The sequence below is a fragment of the Tigriopus californicus genome, chromosome 4 (genome assembly GCF_007210705.1).
Source record: "Tigriopus californicus strain San Diego chromosome 4, Tcal_SD_v2.1, whole genome shotgun sequence".
In the NCBI taxonomy this organism is placed as follows: Eukaryota; Metazoa; Arthropoda; class Copepoda; order Harpacticoida; family Harpacticidae; genus Tigriopus; species Tigriopus californicus.
The window spans coordinates 2778215-2790851 of NC_081443.1; the positions used below are offsets into that span (position 1 = coordinate 2778215).

Sequence of the window (12637 nt, forward strand, 5' to 3'; positions counted from 1 at the left end):
ACCCCCCCCCCAAGTAAACTTGGATCCTTTTGTTGTATTAACGACCAAATTGAACACCACCATCCTTTTCCCTTGTCACTGATCTTCATTGCACTTTGAACTCCACTGATGTCGAAGAATGTATATCCGTGATCTTGGCATAAATGCAGATCTTTAAGCTAATCTGTCATCATTTGGGGGAAAGTTCTAAATCCATATAAAAGGCGAAATGATCCCCACTAATATGCTAATGACGAGAATGGGTATAGTTAATCCGTAACATATATTCATCTTACGTTTCCTTTCAGAATTGACCCCCTGGTCTGTTTCACACATAACATAATTGGCACTTAATACAGTATGGTTTGAGATCCTATTTTCCTCCTCTCTGATCGCTCGTTAACAACATGACATAGCGAGAGTTCATTCAATAAATCACAACTTCATCAATGTTGCTCGACTCACCTTCAAATCTGGCTTCTCTAGGGGCAGTTGGAACTTTTTCTGTTGAGGAAGAGCCAGCAAAAGCTTCTTGAGGGATAAGGTCGTTTCCGCCAACAAGTTATCACCAGCCAGGTCCTCATCTGGAAATGAAAGGACTCGCTATTTTGAGCAAGACATTGGGGAGGAGCAACTCAATTTCACACACATCTGACTTGTATTCGTTCACATTCATGATAAGAAGCTAGTATAACTCAGGTCGGCAGAGCGAAAGAAAGAGTACATCATACTTGAAAGTCAGCCTTTGAGGTATTAACAAGAGACCAATCCTCGTTAAAAGGTCAATTGAGAAACAGCATCTCCCAACCTTCATGTTCAACAACCTTTTTGGACTTGAAGCTTCAGTGCCTACCTAGACACCAAATGTTGGCCGTAAATAGTGACTTTGCGTTGTAAGCAACGTTAAGTGGCTTACAAAGGTCGTCTCTAAGGACAGCTGAGTACTGAAGGTCTGGATTGGTTTGGTCCTTAGGACGTTAACAATACAGCCTATACCACATAATGACCCAGTAACGGTCTGGATATGCTCATTCTGGGTATTCTTCCGTGAATGGTTCACCAAAGGTGGCCAGTCTTGTTCCAAAACATAGATAAACATTAGATGCCACAAAAAGGGCTCATTGGAAAAGTATGTTACCCCTTTGGCTAGACTCACAAAGGTTCAACCGATTCTGATTGTGTGGGGTCAAATCCATGGCATTTAACTAAAGCAAATTAACTCATACTTTGCTTTATTCCATGCATTGCATTTAAGTAATTTGTAAGCTAAGATTTGGGTCAAACTTTCTTGAAAATGCCGTGATTAATAAACCAAAGCTTTCAGTCCAAGAATTTAGTCGGTCTAAAGAACTGCTCCTTCTTCCTCTTGACAGGATCAAGATCAAATAACATTCTTCCTCCGAAGGAGTCCATGGAAACCTATTTGACGAGTCCTTTTCTACCTTTTTTTACTCTCACAGGAAAAGTTACGATGATGAAATATTGAAAAAGGAATTGGGAGGGAAAGTGCTTCATTGCAAATTCAAAATATGTTTTGAAACTTATCTGCTCGAAAATTTACGCTCAAAAATGGACAATTGTCTTCATTACTTTTTCAGAAGCATCCTAATGGGTAGAATGCATTTTTTTAGCACATTGAGGCTTTTTGATATTGGATATAGGTCTAGAAATACTTTGTCAATGCGATTTTGGCCGGGGATGGACCCTGGAACAATAAAGTAGTCCGCAATGTATGAGAATATGCTTGAGCATTGAGCAATAAAAGCGACAAAACACATTCGAAAATACCCTTCAAAATGTGTGGTCATCATGTTTTCATTCTCCATGAATAATTTTGGATAGACAAGCACGCGGTGGAAAAAGTTCAGGTATCATTGTTTGCTAAATTCTCGAGGCCTAGGTGCATTTTTGGGGGTCTAGTTTTTTTACTTGGTAGTACTGTTCTCTTTGATGAGGTATTTCGAGAGTGGGAATAAAAAGAGAGGGAAAAACTAATCACGAACAAGCGAGAGGACTCTGAAGAGGAGCACGAGGAATGCAAAGTGGATGAGATGAGTGCGAGAGAAACAGAGAAAAGAGAAAGAGGGAGAGAAGCAAAAGAGAGAGAGAGAGCATGGAGTGACTGGAGGAAATGGCGGTAAGTGAGTGGTTACGAGGGATTTCCAGCTTAGATTGCTTTTCCAGATTATTTTTGACTTGGGCTTACCAAGAATCGTGAGCGTCATGGTGGTGGTGCCAATATGCTCACTACCGATGCCACCAAAGTGGAGAACACCATTATAATTGGGATTAATGCTCTTCGAGACAGTCTTTGTGCATTGCTGGTTACCACCCTAGAGAAATCGAGAAACAACCGGGGATTAGTGAAGCCGCCGCAATCAATGGAGCTAATGCTCACATCGCATACCAATCTACATGTGTACGTTGAGCGGCGAGTAGCCATCCAACCGTCCAAATGAGAGAAGCTTCTCACACATGTAGAGGGTACGCTACAGACGCTGTAGACGCTAAAGGCGCTATAGATGCTATATACAATTGAGCTGCCTTACCTTCGTGGCCGTGGGTAGAATAGTGACTTTACAATAGGTGTCCGCCAACCCGTTGGCATCCGTACCTTTGAGCTTCTGAAAGAAAGAAAAACGAAATCACTTACATTAGAAGGCACACACACACCACTTGGGCTGGACAAAGAGATTAAGGTGGTCGTCACTTGCACGAAAGGTCACGAGAAACATCAAAAGCCAGAGCAACTAACAGGGATATTTCCACCTTCTTCATGATTGTTCGGTCATCAGATTGAATTAGGCTTGTTCCGGGATACAGATTTCTTGCGAGGAAACATTTGAAGGTCGAGCCTCCTTAGTAATCCGTAACCCGTTTTGAGGTATGGAAAAATGTATGTGCTCTTTTCAGGTTCAAAGTAAGGACTGAGAACCTGACTTTTGCCAAAGTGAATCGGAAAAAATGCATTGCCAGTTTTGTAGATATCTAGATTATTATGGGAAACATAAAATAAATTCAATGAAGTAAAATGATTTGAATTCAATTGAATCATTTGAGATTGCAAAATTTTACTCATTTACTTCGAAGCAGTTTAATCTGTTTCAATTTGAACACTGTATTATAATCACTAAAAACGATATTTTTTATCTATCGCCGATCACTAATCACATCTCGTTATTGGAGAGGGGAATAATATTATAGCCCTCACATGGGAACCAATACAAAGAATATCGATTTGGGATGCGAACCTAACCACGCGGAACTTTTCCAAGTTTAGTGGCAAGGATAATTTTGGCGTACCCAATCCCCCATCGTTCACAATTTGCAATGACTTGATTTGCACTTCAGTCTGAAGTTGAACTTGTTCCATACATGGTTGGTTTCCATTCAGATGCTGATTCTTCGGGGAATAAAAGAAAACCAACGAATGGAACATGTTTCTCCATCACCATGACCTTATACACTTTTGATGCTATTTTCGTTGCCTTTTAATTCAAGCTATTTGTCGTAAACGGTACTGCTTTACACACCTTCTAATATTGAGCGTCAAAATTGTATGCATTTGATATTTTTTTTGAAAGAGAACCAAACATATATGCCTTATTAATTCGGGTTATGAGCACGAACTTTGCCCATTCACTATGACGACTACTAATCACTAGTGTCCTATATTACGACACACAGGATGCTAGTAACCACAAAAACCATGCATAGCTATATTCTTTTATTAGAAAGGAAGGTTTATATCCGCTCAAATCACAACGGAAGTCTAGATTTTGGAGCTTACCTTGGCCTTAATAATGTTGACAACCAAAAGATGATTGACTTCATCGTGCATGATGGTGAACTCGATGGTTCCATAGGAGCCTGGAAAACAGTTAACAAACACTTCTCATCTCTTGATCCACAATTCATTCACCAAATGGTGCCGTAATGCCTAGGCCTGGCCTCGCTTGTAGTCTACGTAATCAAGGCTCAATGGTCTAATGACGAAAGTTACACTTTTAATTGGAACTTTTGTAGTTTGTCCCTTCTTTCCTTGCCCGTTTCCTGTTTCAAAGAGTTTCAGAACTATTCTAGAAAGGTTGGCTCTGAGTACAAAAGAATTCGAGAGTGTTGCCCGACTCAATTCCGCCAGTCCCGTCATCAATTTGATGGCGAGGAAGTCTTCAAACCTCGATCAAATGGAAACTTGCCTCCACATGAAAAACACCTGGCATTTGCTAGAGACAAAGTATGTTTGGTATTATTCCACCAACTCAAGGAGAGTGTTCCTCAATTTCAACGTGATAGGGGCAGATGATATCCAGGAGCCAGAAGGGATCCATTCGTCCAACCCAATTTGACAGGCTAATGTACATATCACGAGCATGAATCATCCACACAAGCGTATTCCAAAAAGGAGAAGTTTCATTTAGAGTCGTGGATGAAGATGGAACACGAATTACAGGGTGTAAATGTATGGACGAATGCTTCTATGCTCTAGCTGGCTCTTGGTCTTGGCCTTCACCGCCGTCGTCAATACGTGTGCTTTGTAGGAGTAGGAACTGGAAAAGCACGTACGGGGTTTCCTGAGAACTCGTGGAGTCTCCATGTCACTCACATGAAATGCATTAGATGGATGAGGGCTTGATGACTCGGATGGAAAAAGCGATATCTCTTTCCTTCTTCGTTTCCTAACGTTTTCTCCATGAGACCCACTGTCTGAGCAAGAGGCCGAGTGCTTCAACTTGGCTACCGACCAAGAAGGGTGCTGAGGAGGTTTTTGGTTGCCATGAAACATGGTTCAGCACAATTTACAGGTTATGTGAAGGAACCAGAGATGGGCAAAATGGGGGCTCTGTCGTCTGCAACATACTCTAATGAAGGACGTGCCCGTGGCATGGCAGCACAGTACACGATTCTTAGCCGGCTTACCATTGAATAACAAATTAAGACAGATTGGACTACGTCTGCTGATCAACAATGCCATAGTTACTGTTCATGCTCACGAAGTACAAAGAGCCAAAACATCAACAGGGTGCTTGTTGGCAATTTGGAGCCTGTGGGTCATTAGCGTTTCAATATGCCTCCGTACGACCACAAGGCTAGTTGGTAAACAAGTTCCATGTTTTACTTTTTGAAAGAACACGTCCAGTATGGAATTCATTTTAAAAACATGCTTTCGTCACATCAACATAGACCACTTAGGAATTCTATCAGTTCGCAAGAATTCCTGCGTTAGTCGCATTTTGATTGAGACATGCCTCATGATGACACATGAAATAGGAATGAAAGAAGCATATTGTCCTTGACTGAATGAGGGAAGCAATGCCCATCTTTGTTGCGAAACACCACTTTCTAGGACGTTTGTACCCACTGTCAAGCATAAATGCCTCTATCCATTCAGGCTGTGCGTGCTACTGTATCAATAGTTTATGTTGAAAATGGTGTTTGAATTACCTTCAGGAGATCTTGGTGAGCTGAGGGTTTCGTCGGATCCTCGACTATGCGATTCTTGTCTACTAAAAGCAGAAGATGGTAGTGTTTATTCAGTGCCTTATAAAGACTTCTTCTTCGTCTTCTTCCATGATATATAGAGCTGCTTCAGCTTTTCTTCACCCGTGAATGTCAGATTTTGTTTCTCAACAATGATGAGGTCATGAATGTTGTCCCTTCCCCCCCCCCCCTTCTTGGTTCTCAACTTACTTACTGAATATCAGAACTTTTATTTTTTTTAATGAATTGGGGAATACCAGTAAAACTTGTAGGAGGACAAGGCACAATTGTAATTGAGGTAGAGCAAGCGAACTTTCAATAGATTATAACCTTGCCATGTTACGACCCTCCTCCAATTTGAGTGATCGTTTCAAAAGCTGTCACAGAAGTCATGTGAGAAGTAAGTTTATTTTGAGAAGCTCATTCCCTAACCAATTCACGCTTGACAGACATGAATTATGAAGCCCGCCTCCCCCCATGCCCCCACTCTCTACTTTGGCTTTGCACAGCTATCCAGTTGCTTGAACATACAGACAACACATAAACACTCTGATTTTCAGGCCATCATTAGACGGATAATCACCGACAGACCTATACGTAAGTGCTTGTAGGTAGAGTTCGATAGAAAACATTACGTGACCTATCAAAGGTGCTCTGCTCTTTTAGGAAGCTGGATTTTGCCTGCAGACATAAGCGGGGATTATGTGGGTCCTCGTGGACTCATCTATTCCAACGTGGCAACAAGGATTTGAATGTAATCACCTGAAATAGCCGGATGTGACAACCTCGGCTTCACTCTCCCTCGAGGTTGTGCTGGATGGACGAACTCCATTTCCACCAGGGGACGTTCCGATCTCGCCGACCTCGCTCACTTCCTGTTCCATGAAGGACCGGTCCATCTTCTCTTTCCGTTTGCTTTTGTTCCGCTTCCTCACAGTGCTTAGGCGTCGCAGGGTCGAGGTGAATTTATTTTCTTTGTCAACTGAAATATTAATATTTCTCATAATCAGTGAGGCGCGGGGAAGGTAATGTTTTTTCCGCTGATTATAAGAAATGAAAAGAAGGAGAGGAAGGGGGAAGGGGGGAACGTTTGATAATGTGCACGTCGTTTTCATGCGGGTTAGGCCTGTTTTGAAACAAGGATAATCGTTAAGCGGCAACACTGGAAATTGATTAATGTTCACCTGCGGGCTTGGGTTTGATAACAAATTTGGAACCCGAGGAGGAGGGATATTCCGACGTCACACTGGGTAAGTCTTCTTCGATTTCATCGAGGTCATTGGCTTCTGATGGAGGTGTTGTAGGTGGCAGGGTAAGGACGCTGCTGCGTCGAGGGCCTACAGGGACCGAGGATGAGGTAGCTATAGTGGTGGATCCATTGGCACTGTTCGAAGAACTTGATGGTTCACTTTCTAGTGGAGCAATCGCGATAGCAGTGACATCCAAGAGCCTCGACGGTCTCCTCATGGCCAGTTGATCACCAATTGAGCCGCCCATAGCACCAGGCGATCGCATCTCATAACCGTCAAACTGTCTGTGGGAGAGAACTGGAGAGTGCGGAGCAGAGTGAGCACCGGGGGGAAACCGATGTGGAGGTGGGCCCGGGCCACGAAACCGAGGTGGACCATGTCCTCGAAATCGAGGGTGTCCCGGAGGCGGGGGTCCTCCTCGTCTTGTCATGCCACGCGGTGAATAAGGCGGAGATGGGCTTGGACTACGATTGACTATGTGTTGAGGTGGACGGAACTGAGGTGGACCTCTGGGAGGGTAGGCCCAAGGAGGTGGGCCTCCGCGTGGCGGATGCCCTCTGGGAGGGGTGCCGTGTGGAGGACGGTAGTATCTTGGGCTGCAGGAACGCGCTCCAGGTCCTCGAGGGTATAACGGACGTGGACGTGACATGTGTTCACTCGCTCCAATTTGAGAGGAACCAATTGAAGACGTGGGACTCGAGCTGCCAGAGGCCATGATATGCGGTATTCCATTGGAAGTAACTGCTGACGTGGTGATAATGGTGGGAGTGAGATCCACGCCTGAGGAAAGGATAGCAACGGCTTGGTCAAGTTCGGTGATTGGAATGGAATTCGTTGAGCGGGAGCGAGGATGTGCCAAGTGATGGGGATGCAGTGGATGATGATGATGGGAATGAGCTCCATTGCGACGATGACCCCCTCCATTGTGGTCGTACTCAGAATCTGGAGGGTTCACAAATCTGAAAGAGACAACGTCGTTCGGAAGTCATCATCAATTCCGGAAGTACCATGGTGCATACATCAAGTCAATTACGAAATAACGCACCTTCTTGAAGCCTGTAGCGACGAAGGTCCACTTTCATCAGAGGGATCCGGCGTCCTATTGGTTCGTTTGACAATTCTTCGCTTGGCTAATTGTCCTTCCTCCTCTGAAGAATTGCCATCATCAAGTTGGGAGACTGGAGTGGACCTTCCAGATGCGCTTCCCCCACCAACAAAGTACTCGCTATGTTGACCTCCCAACGGGGTATAATGAGAGAAGCGGCGGGTCAGCGGACGGCCACCGTGTACTAACGGACTACCCGGAGGTAGAACGTACTTGGGCATGCTCTGGAAGACACAAACAGCCTCGTTTTGCTATCCGACAACCATCATTGTCAGGTAGTTTAGGACCTCACCTTAAAGAACCATGCGCCAGACTTCTTCCACATCTCCTTTTCCTCTGAGCAAATTTTACACAGCCATATGGACTCTTTGGCACTTGATCCAGCCCCAGTCAAACTGGATAGACCACTTACAGATATGAAAGAGGCCGACGAGCTGAGGGTACTCGTTATGGAGCCTGAGCGACTTCCCTCCGGGTGGGGCTTCCCGCCTGGTGTGGGATGGAACGAACTGGACTCCACCCCACACTTGCTGCACGTCATCTTGTCGCATTCTGCACATCTCCGTTGTGATCGGTGGTAGAATCGGAAGACTTCCCCACATAATACGCACTCGGTCTCGCCGTTGCCCATTCGGCATTGGCGCATTGTCTCCAGCCTTTCGACCAGTTTCCTGGAATTCAATCAACCATCATCAGCTACAACGATGTGCTCTTTGCAACTTTGAAAATTTAGCGCCTCAACGCAAGGAGATAACGGGATCAAGCTTAGGCAACATTCCATCGAGAATGAGGGAAGTTTTCTGCACAAAGTTGGACATTTATCGCCTAAAGTACCAAGATAGGACGGAGCAGGATTGGCAATAGTCATGTTTACCACACTCTTGAGTCAACAGAAACTTACCCCACTCTTTGCATCTCGGCTTTTTCCAAGGCTTCGGCCTTTTCGATGACCTTGAGAATGAGGTCATGTTCGTCCGTGGACATTGGATCAGGTTGCTTCCACTGATTTAAATTGGCGGTCTTCACAGACCAGCCAGAATGAAGCCTAGGGGAAAGAACAAGAAAATTGTTTTCTGCGGTTTTTAGGCAGCTGAAACTGGTAAAGCTCACTCAGTCAAATTGGAGTGGACGTGTTCTAGCACTTGATATTCGTCTGTAGGGCCAGGACACTCAAGTGTGCATAGAAATTTATGGCCATCATGGGGCGAATTGTGTTGGCCAAGAACATCCCACCACTTTTTTGACGTGACTTGCTAAAACACGACTTGGTTCAAGGAACTTTCGCCCGACCATTTAATTGAAACAAATCACCCTGACTGGCGAAGCTTGCTATCTCTATTTTAACAAAGCCCGAAGCAGACCACCGTCATTAGGCGTTAAAATTGGTTTTAGAAACTGGTCATTCACTGCAAAGCATTCATAGCCTAGCACTCGCTTTTGATTTAGGGAAAACCAAAAGACTCAATGGCCAACTGGCTCAGCCCCATAGCTGAACCATAACAAGAACGTAGCTGTGCTCGATTATACAAAAAAGGAACAAATCCTTGGTGTGCCATAAATATAGAGATTACCGGAGCCCCCGTCACATACCCCCGTCATTATCTTCTCGACATTTTACGTGTTCTAATATTATCAATGGAGGCTACATACATAAAAGGTGTACATTAATATCTCGAATGTTTTGACCTCGAAAAAGTACAAGATACTCACTTTGCTCGAAGAGCGAGTTGTCGATCGTTGGGACACACCCAAGCATCCGTGGAGGTTCTATGACGGGGGCTGCTTCCCTTATCTCCCAGGAAGGCACCCGGGGGTACGCCAGAAACCGGACTAGTTGTGGCACTGCGAGCCCCGCTTTTGATGACGTTCGAGTTTGGAGTGCCGGCGAGAAGTAGAGCGGAGGCAGTGGCCCCGGGAGGGGTAGATTGGGCACATCCTGACCCACCCCCGGGCCCTCCGCTTGACTTGGAGTCAGAGCCGGGATTGGGGGCTGAGCTTCGGCGGGCCTGGAGTTGGGGCGGATTGAGGAGGCTGGAAGACGAGGTGCTGGCGGCACTGGAGCCACTCTTCTTCATGAAGGCGTGGCCTCATGGGTCCACCTAACGAAACAGGAAGGACATTCGGGTATGAGAGCGGGGGCCGTGTTCGGAACGATCGTGAGATCCGGGATCATTGGGCAGTTTTTCTTTGCTAGACGAAGTGCACGCTAAATTGAGCCACTCGGGGTAATGGAATGCCATCCTTTTGTGCGATCATGGAGACGAAGAACGGATGATCCTTAGTTGGCATGCCAGCCAGGAAATTGGAGCCAATAATGATGGGTGCCCAACACAACACGCTCACCAACCAAGCAATCTGAATCGAATCTCACTTGAAAAGAGAGCACCAACTGAAAGACGAGAGAAGAAGAAGACGTATAATTATCACCAGTCTCAGACACGGATTGATCCTTCAATTGTCGGCTTTCTCTCTCAGAGTGTCTCTCTTAGCTCTCTGTGTCTCTCTTTGGCTCCTCAAGGGCTTTGATAAGTACAAATCGAGGGCCGTCCCTAGTTTTGTGTCTTTGTTGATATCCGAGAGCCAATGATATGAACCATTTGAGGCTTTTCACTTTTGTCGCTGTCAATGATCTCCCTAGAACCCAACCACATAAGGAAAGAACCTCTCATTAATAGTTCCCAAGCCATGAGCTCATTGAGTGTTGGTGGCTCTTTTGACGTCATGGCTAATTCATGACACAGTTTCATCCACACATTTCGACACACCAAGACAGCAAAGCTTTTATTGGTTCTATTGTATGCGATAGGAATCCCTTCGAAGGAGAACCCCGTTTCCTCCTTGAAAACAAAACCGTCAGTGAATTGCTTTCTTGTTTATTCTCCCCACTAAAGAACTGAAGATCACTTCTTTGGAACCCGCTTTTTTTTGGGGGGGGGGGGGGGTCTCATAGATAATTTATGCAGCATGGATAGTTAATTGAAAGAGGACGAAGATCAAAGTCAGGGAACCTGAACAAAGAGGATGCAGCCCGGCAACTTTTTCCGCTCATATTCGGTTTGTACTGAAGGATATACGAGTGTGTACTGCATGTCTGTGACAATAATATTTGATATTTTCCAACTCGAAACAACTTTTGACGTGTGAGCCTATGCCTGTCATTTCAGTTCATCTCGCAAGTGGGATTTCTGGGTAAGTGTTTTAAAATTAGTATTTCGAGGCAGAACCACATTTTCAGAGCGCCTTAAATATTTCAACATCCTTCCACAATGACAAGCAATTTCTATGCACAAAGCACCAAAATAAAATGATAATACAAATGTTAGAAAGCTCTCGGTATTGGTAACGGCTATCAAAGAGTCCAAAAATAAGTTATATTCTCCAATTTTTTGATCGAGTTTCCCGACCATTAAACGCTATCAATCTTCAAATTCATTTATTTTTGTTAATGGTTGTGAGAGCCATTACTACATCAAAAATAAATTATAAGTGCACTTTTTGGGTCTCAATCCTAGTGTTCCTTCTACGTTCCAAAAGTGGAAAACCCATTTACAAAAGGCTTGATATGAAAGCTCGCTTTTGAATGAGAGCATGATGAAGTCTGGTCCAAAAACTTAATCACGGCACGTGACCATTCTTTCTCTCCATTTGTTTCAAAAGTCACCAAGACCATCTTGGCCTTGCTCGTAATCAGAGAGTCTCTTGAGGGTGAAGTGGGAGAAGAACTTTCTTTGGCAATCAAAGGTGAGATGTGTTTTTGTCATTGGAGGTTTTATAGTTCTACACAGAGCCATCGAAAGTTGAAGGACAGGAAGGCCATGTAAGTAAGTAAGTGTAAGCAACAAGAACCAACCGTCAGGTTTCTTCTCACATTATTACATTGTAGGAAAAAAATGGAGCCACTTCTCACAGACAGAGGAAAAAGTGGAACCAAATGATGATAGTTAAGGAGTATCCGGATCAAAATGTCTCCTTAATCTCGGATAACAAATTAATTGGGAACTTGGAGGGAGGAGGGATATCCTACCTTATCAAATCGGAGTGAGACTGGTGATGATGCAGTTTGTCCAGAACAAAGTCTCTTTTTGCTCTGGAGTTGCTAGTTTATCAAGCTCTGTCAATTGATGTCACTCACACGCACATACTCCGAGCAAAAAAAGTGCTTTGGGGATCCTTTGGCCTGGCGGTGATTGATAGTTGAGCAAAAATCACCGACTAGTGCGACAGTGACAACTTCACCCGACGAGTTTCGGAATCTGGGATCACCTACACTTGACGGGTTTTGAACTGTGGCAACCTTCCGAGCTTCTGATGACACGAATCACATTTCGCTTCTCATCTCTCGGCACAGAAAACAACACTAACATATGTTCTACTCGGGAGGAGTTGACCTGCAGCAGCAGCCTGCCTCGAAAAACTGCAGCTGAACGAACCCGACGAACCTGCAGCCTTCTACGCTTCCTCCAAAAGCGATCGTGGTTCGTGGTTCGTTTGCGACTGCATCCGTGAAGCAACAGTAAGTAGAGAGTAGGGGGCCTGGACCCTCCTCCTCCTTCTTCTTCTCCTCCTTCTCCTCCTCCTCCTCCTCCTCTTCCGCTTTATCCTTCGAGGCTCTCTAAACCATGATTCTCAGCAAGGCCCTTCATAGTCTTCGCTTATCGACGCTCTCCCTATGAGCACGAAATGCTGGTTCGGCGAGGCCTCGCGGATCATGGCCTCGGCTTTCTCGAGCAAATATCCCGGTAAGGTTCATTGAAGGTATGGATAGAGAGGGCTCGACATGGCAAGGCTCTTTTGGGTACTTCCAGGCCTCTTTACCCTAGTG

The 12637-nt window shown here is 44.9% G+C and overlaps 1 protein-coding gene across 2 annotated transcripts in view; it reads right to left on the reverse strand.

Moving 5' to 3' along the window:
* The window catches only part of LOC131879241 (uncharacterized), a 15555-nt gene extending 3404 nt beyond the window's left edge, over nucleotides 1-12151 (reverse strand). Inside the window, exons 1-12 of one of the 2 annotated variants that reach the window (XM_059225505.1) lie at nucleotides 11840-12151; nucleotides 9526-10204; nucleotides 8717-8860; nucleotides 8108-8486; nucleotides 7756-8039; nucleotides 6645-7669; nucleotides 6223-6442; nucleotides 5425-5483; nucleotides 3770-3849; nucleotides 2529-2603; nucleotides 2186-2312; nucleotides 445-563 (exon numbers count right to left, since the gene is read on the reverse strand). In XM_059225505.1, the coding sequence (XP_059081488.1) occupies nucleotides 445-563; nucleotides 2186-2312; nucleotides 2529-2603; nucleotides 3770-3849; nucleotides 5425-5483; nucleotides 6223-6442; nucleotides 6645-7669; nucleotides 7756-8039; nucleotides 8108-8486; nucleotides 8717-8860; nucleotides 9526-9890 (2877 nt within the window). In that variant the 5' untranslated portion in view covers nucleotides 9891-10204; nucleotides 11840-12151. Of the gene's footprint in view, nucleotides 1-444; nucleotides 564-2185; nucleotides 2313-2528; nucleotides 2604-3769; nucleotides 3850-5424; nucleotides 5487-6222; nucleotides 6443-6644; nucleotides 7670-7755; nucleotides 8040-8107; nucleotides 8487-8716; nucleotides 8861-9525; nucleotides 10205-11839 lie in introns of both variants that reach the window. The other variant, XM_059225504.1, reaches the window with a different exon arrangement.
* Between the last annotated feature and the right edge of the window lie 486 nt (nucleotides 12152-12637).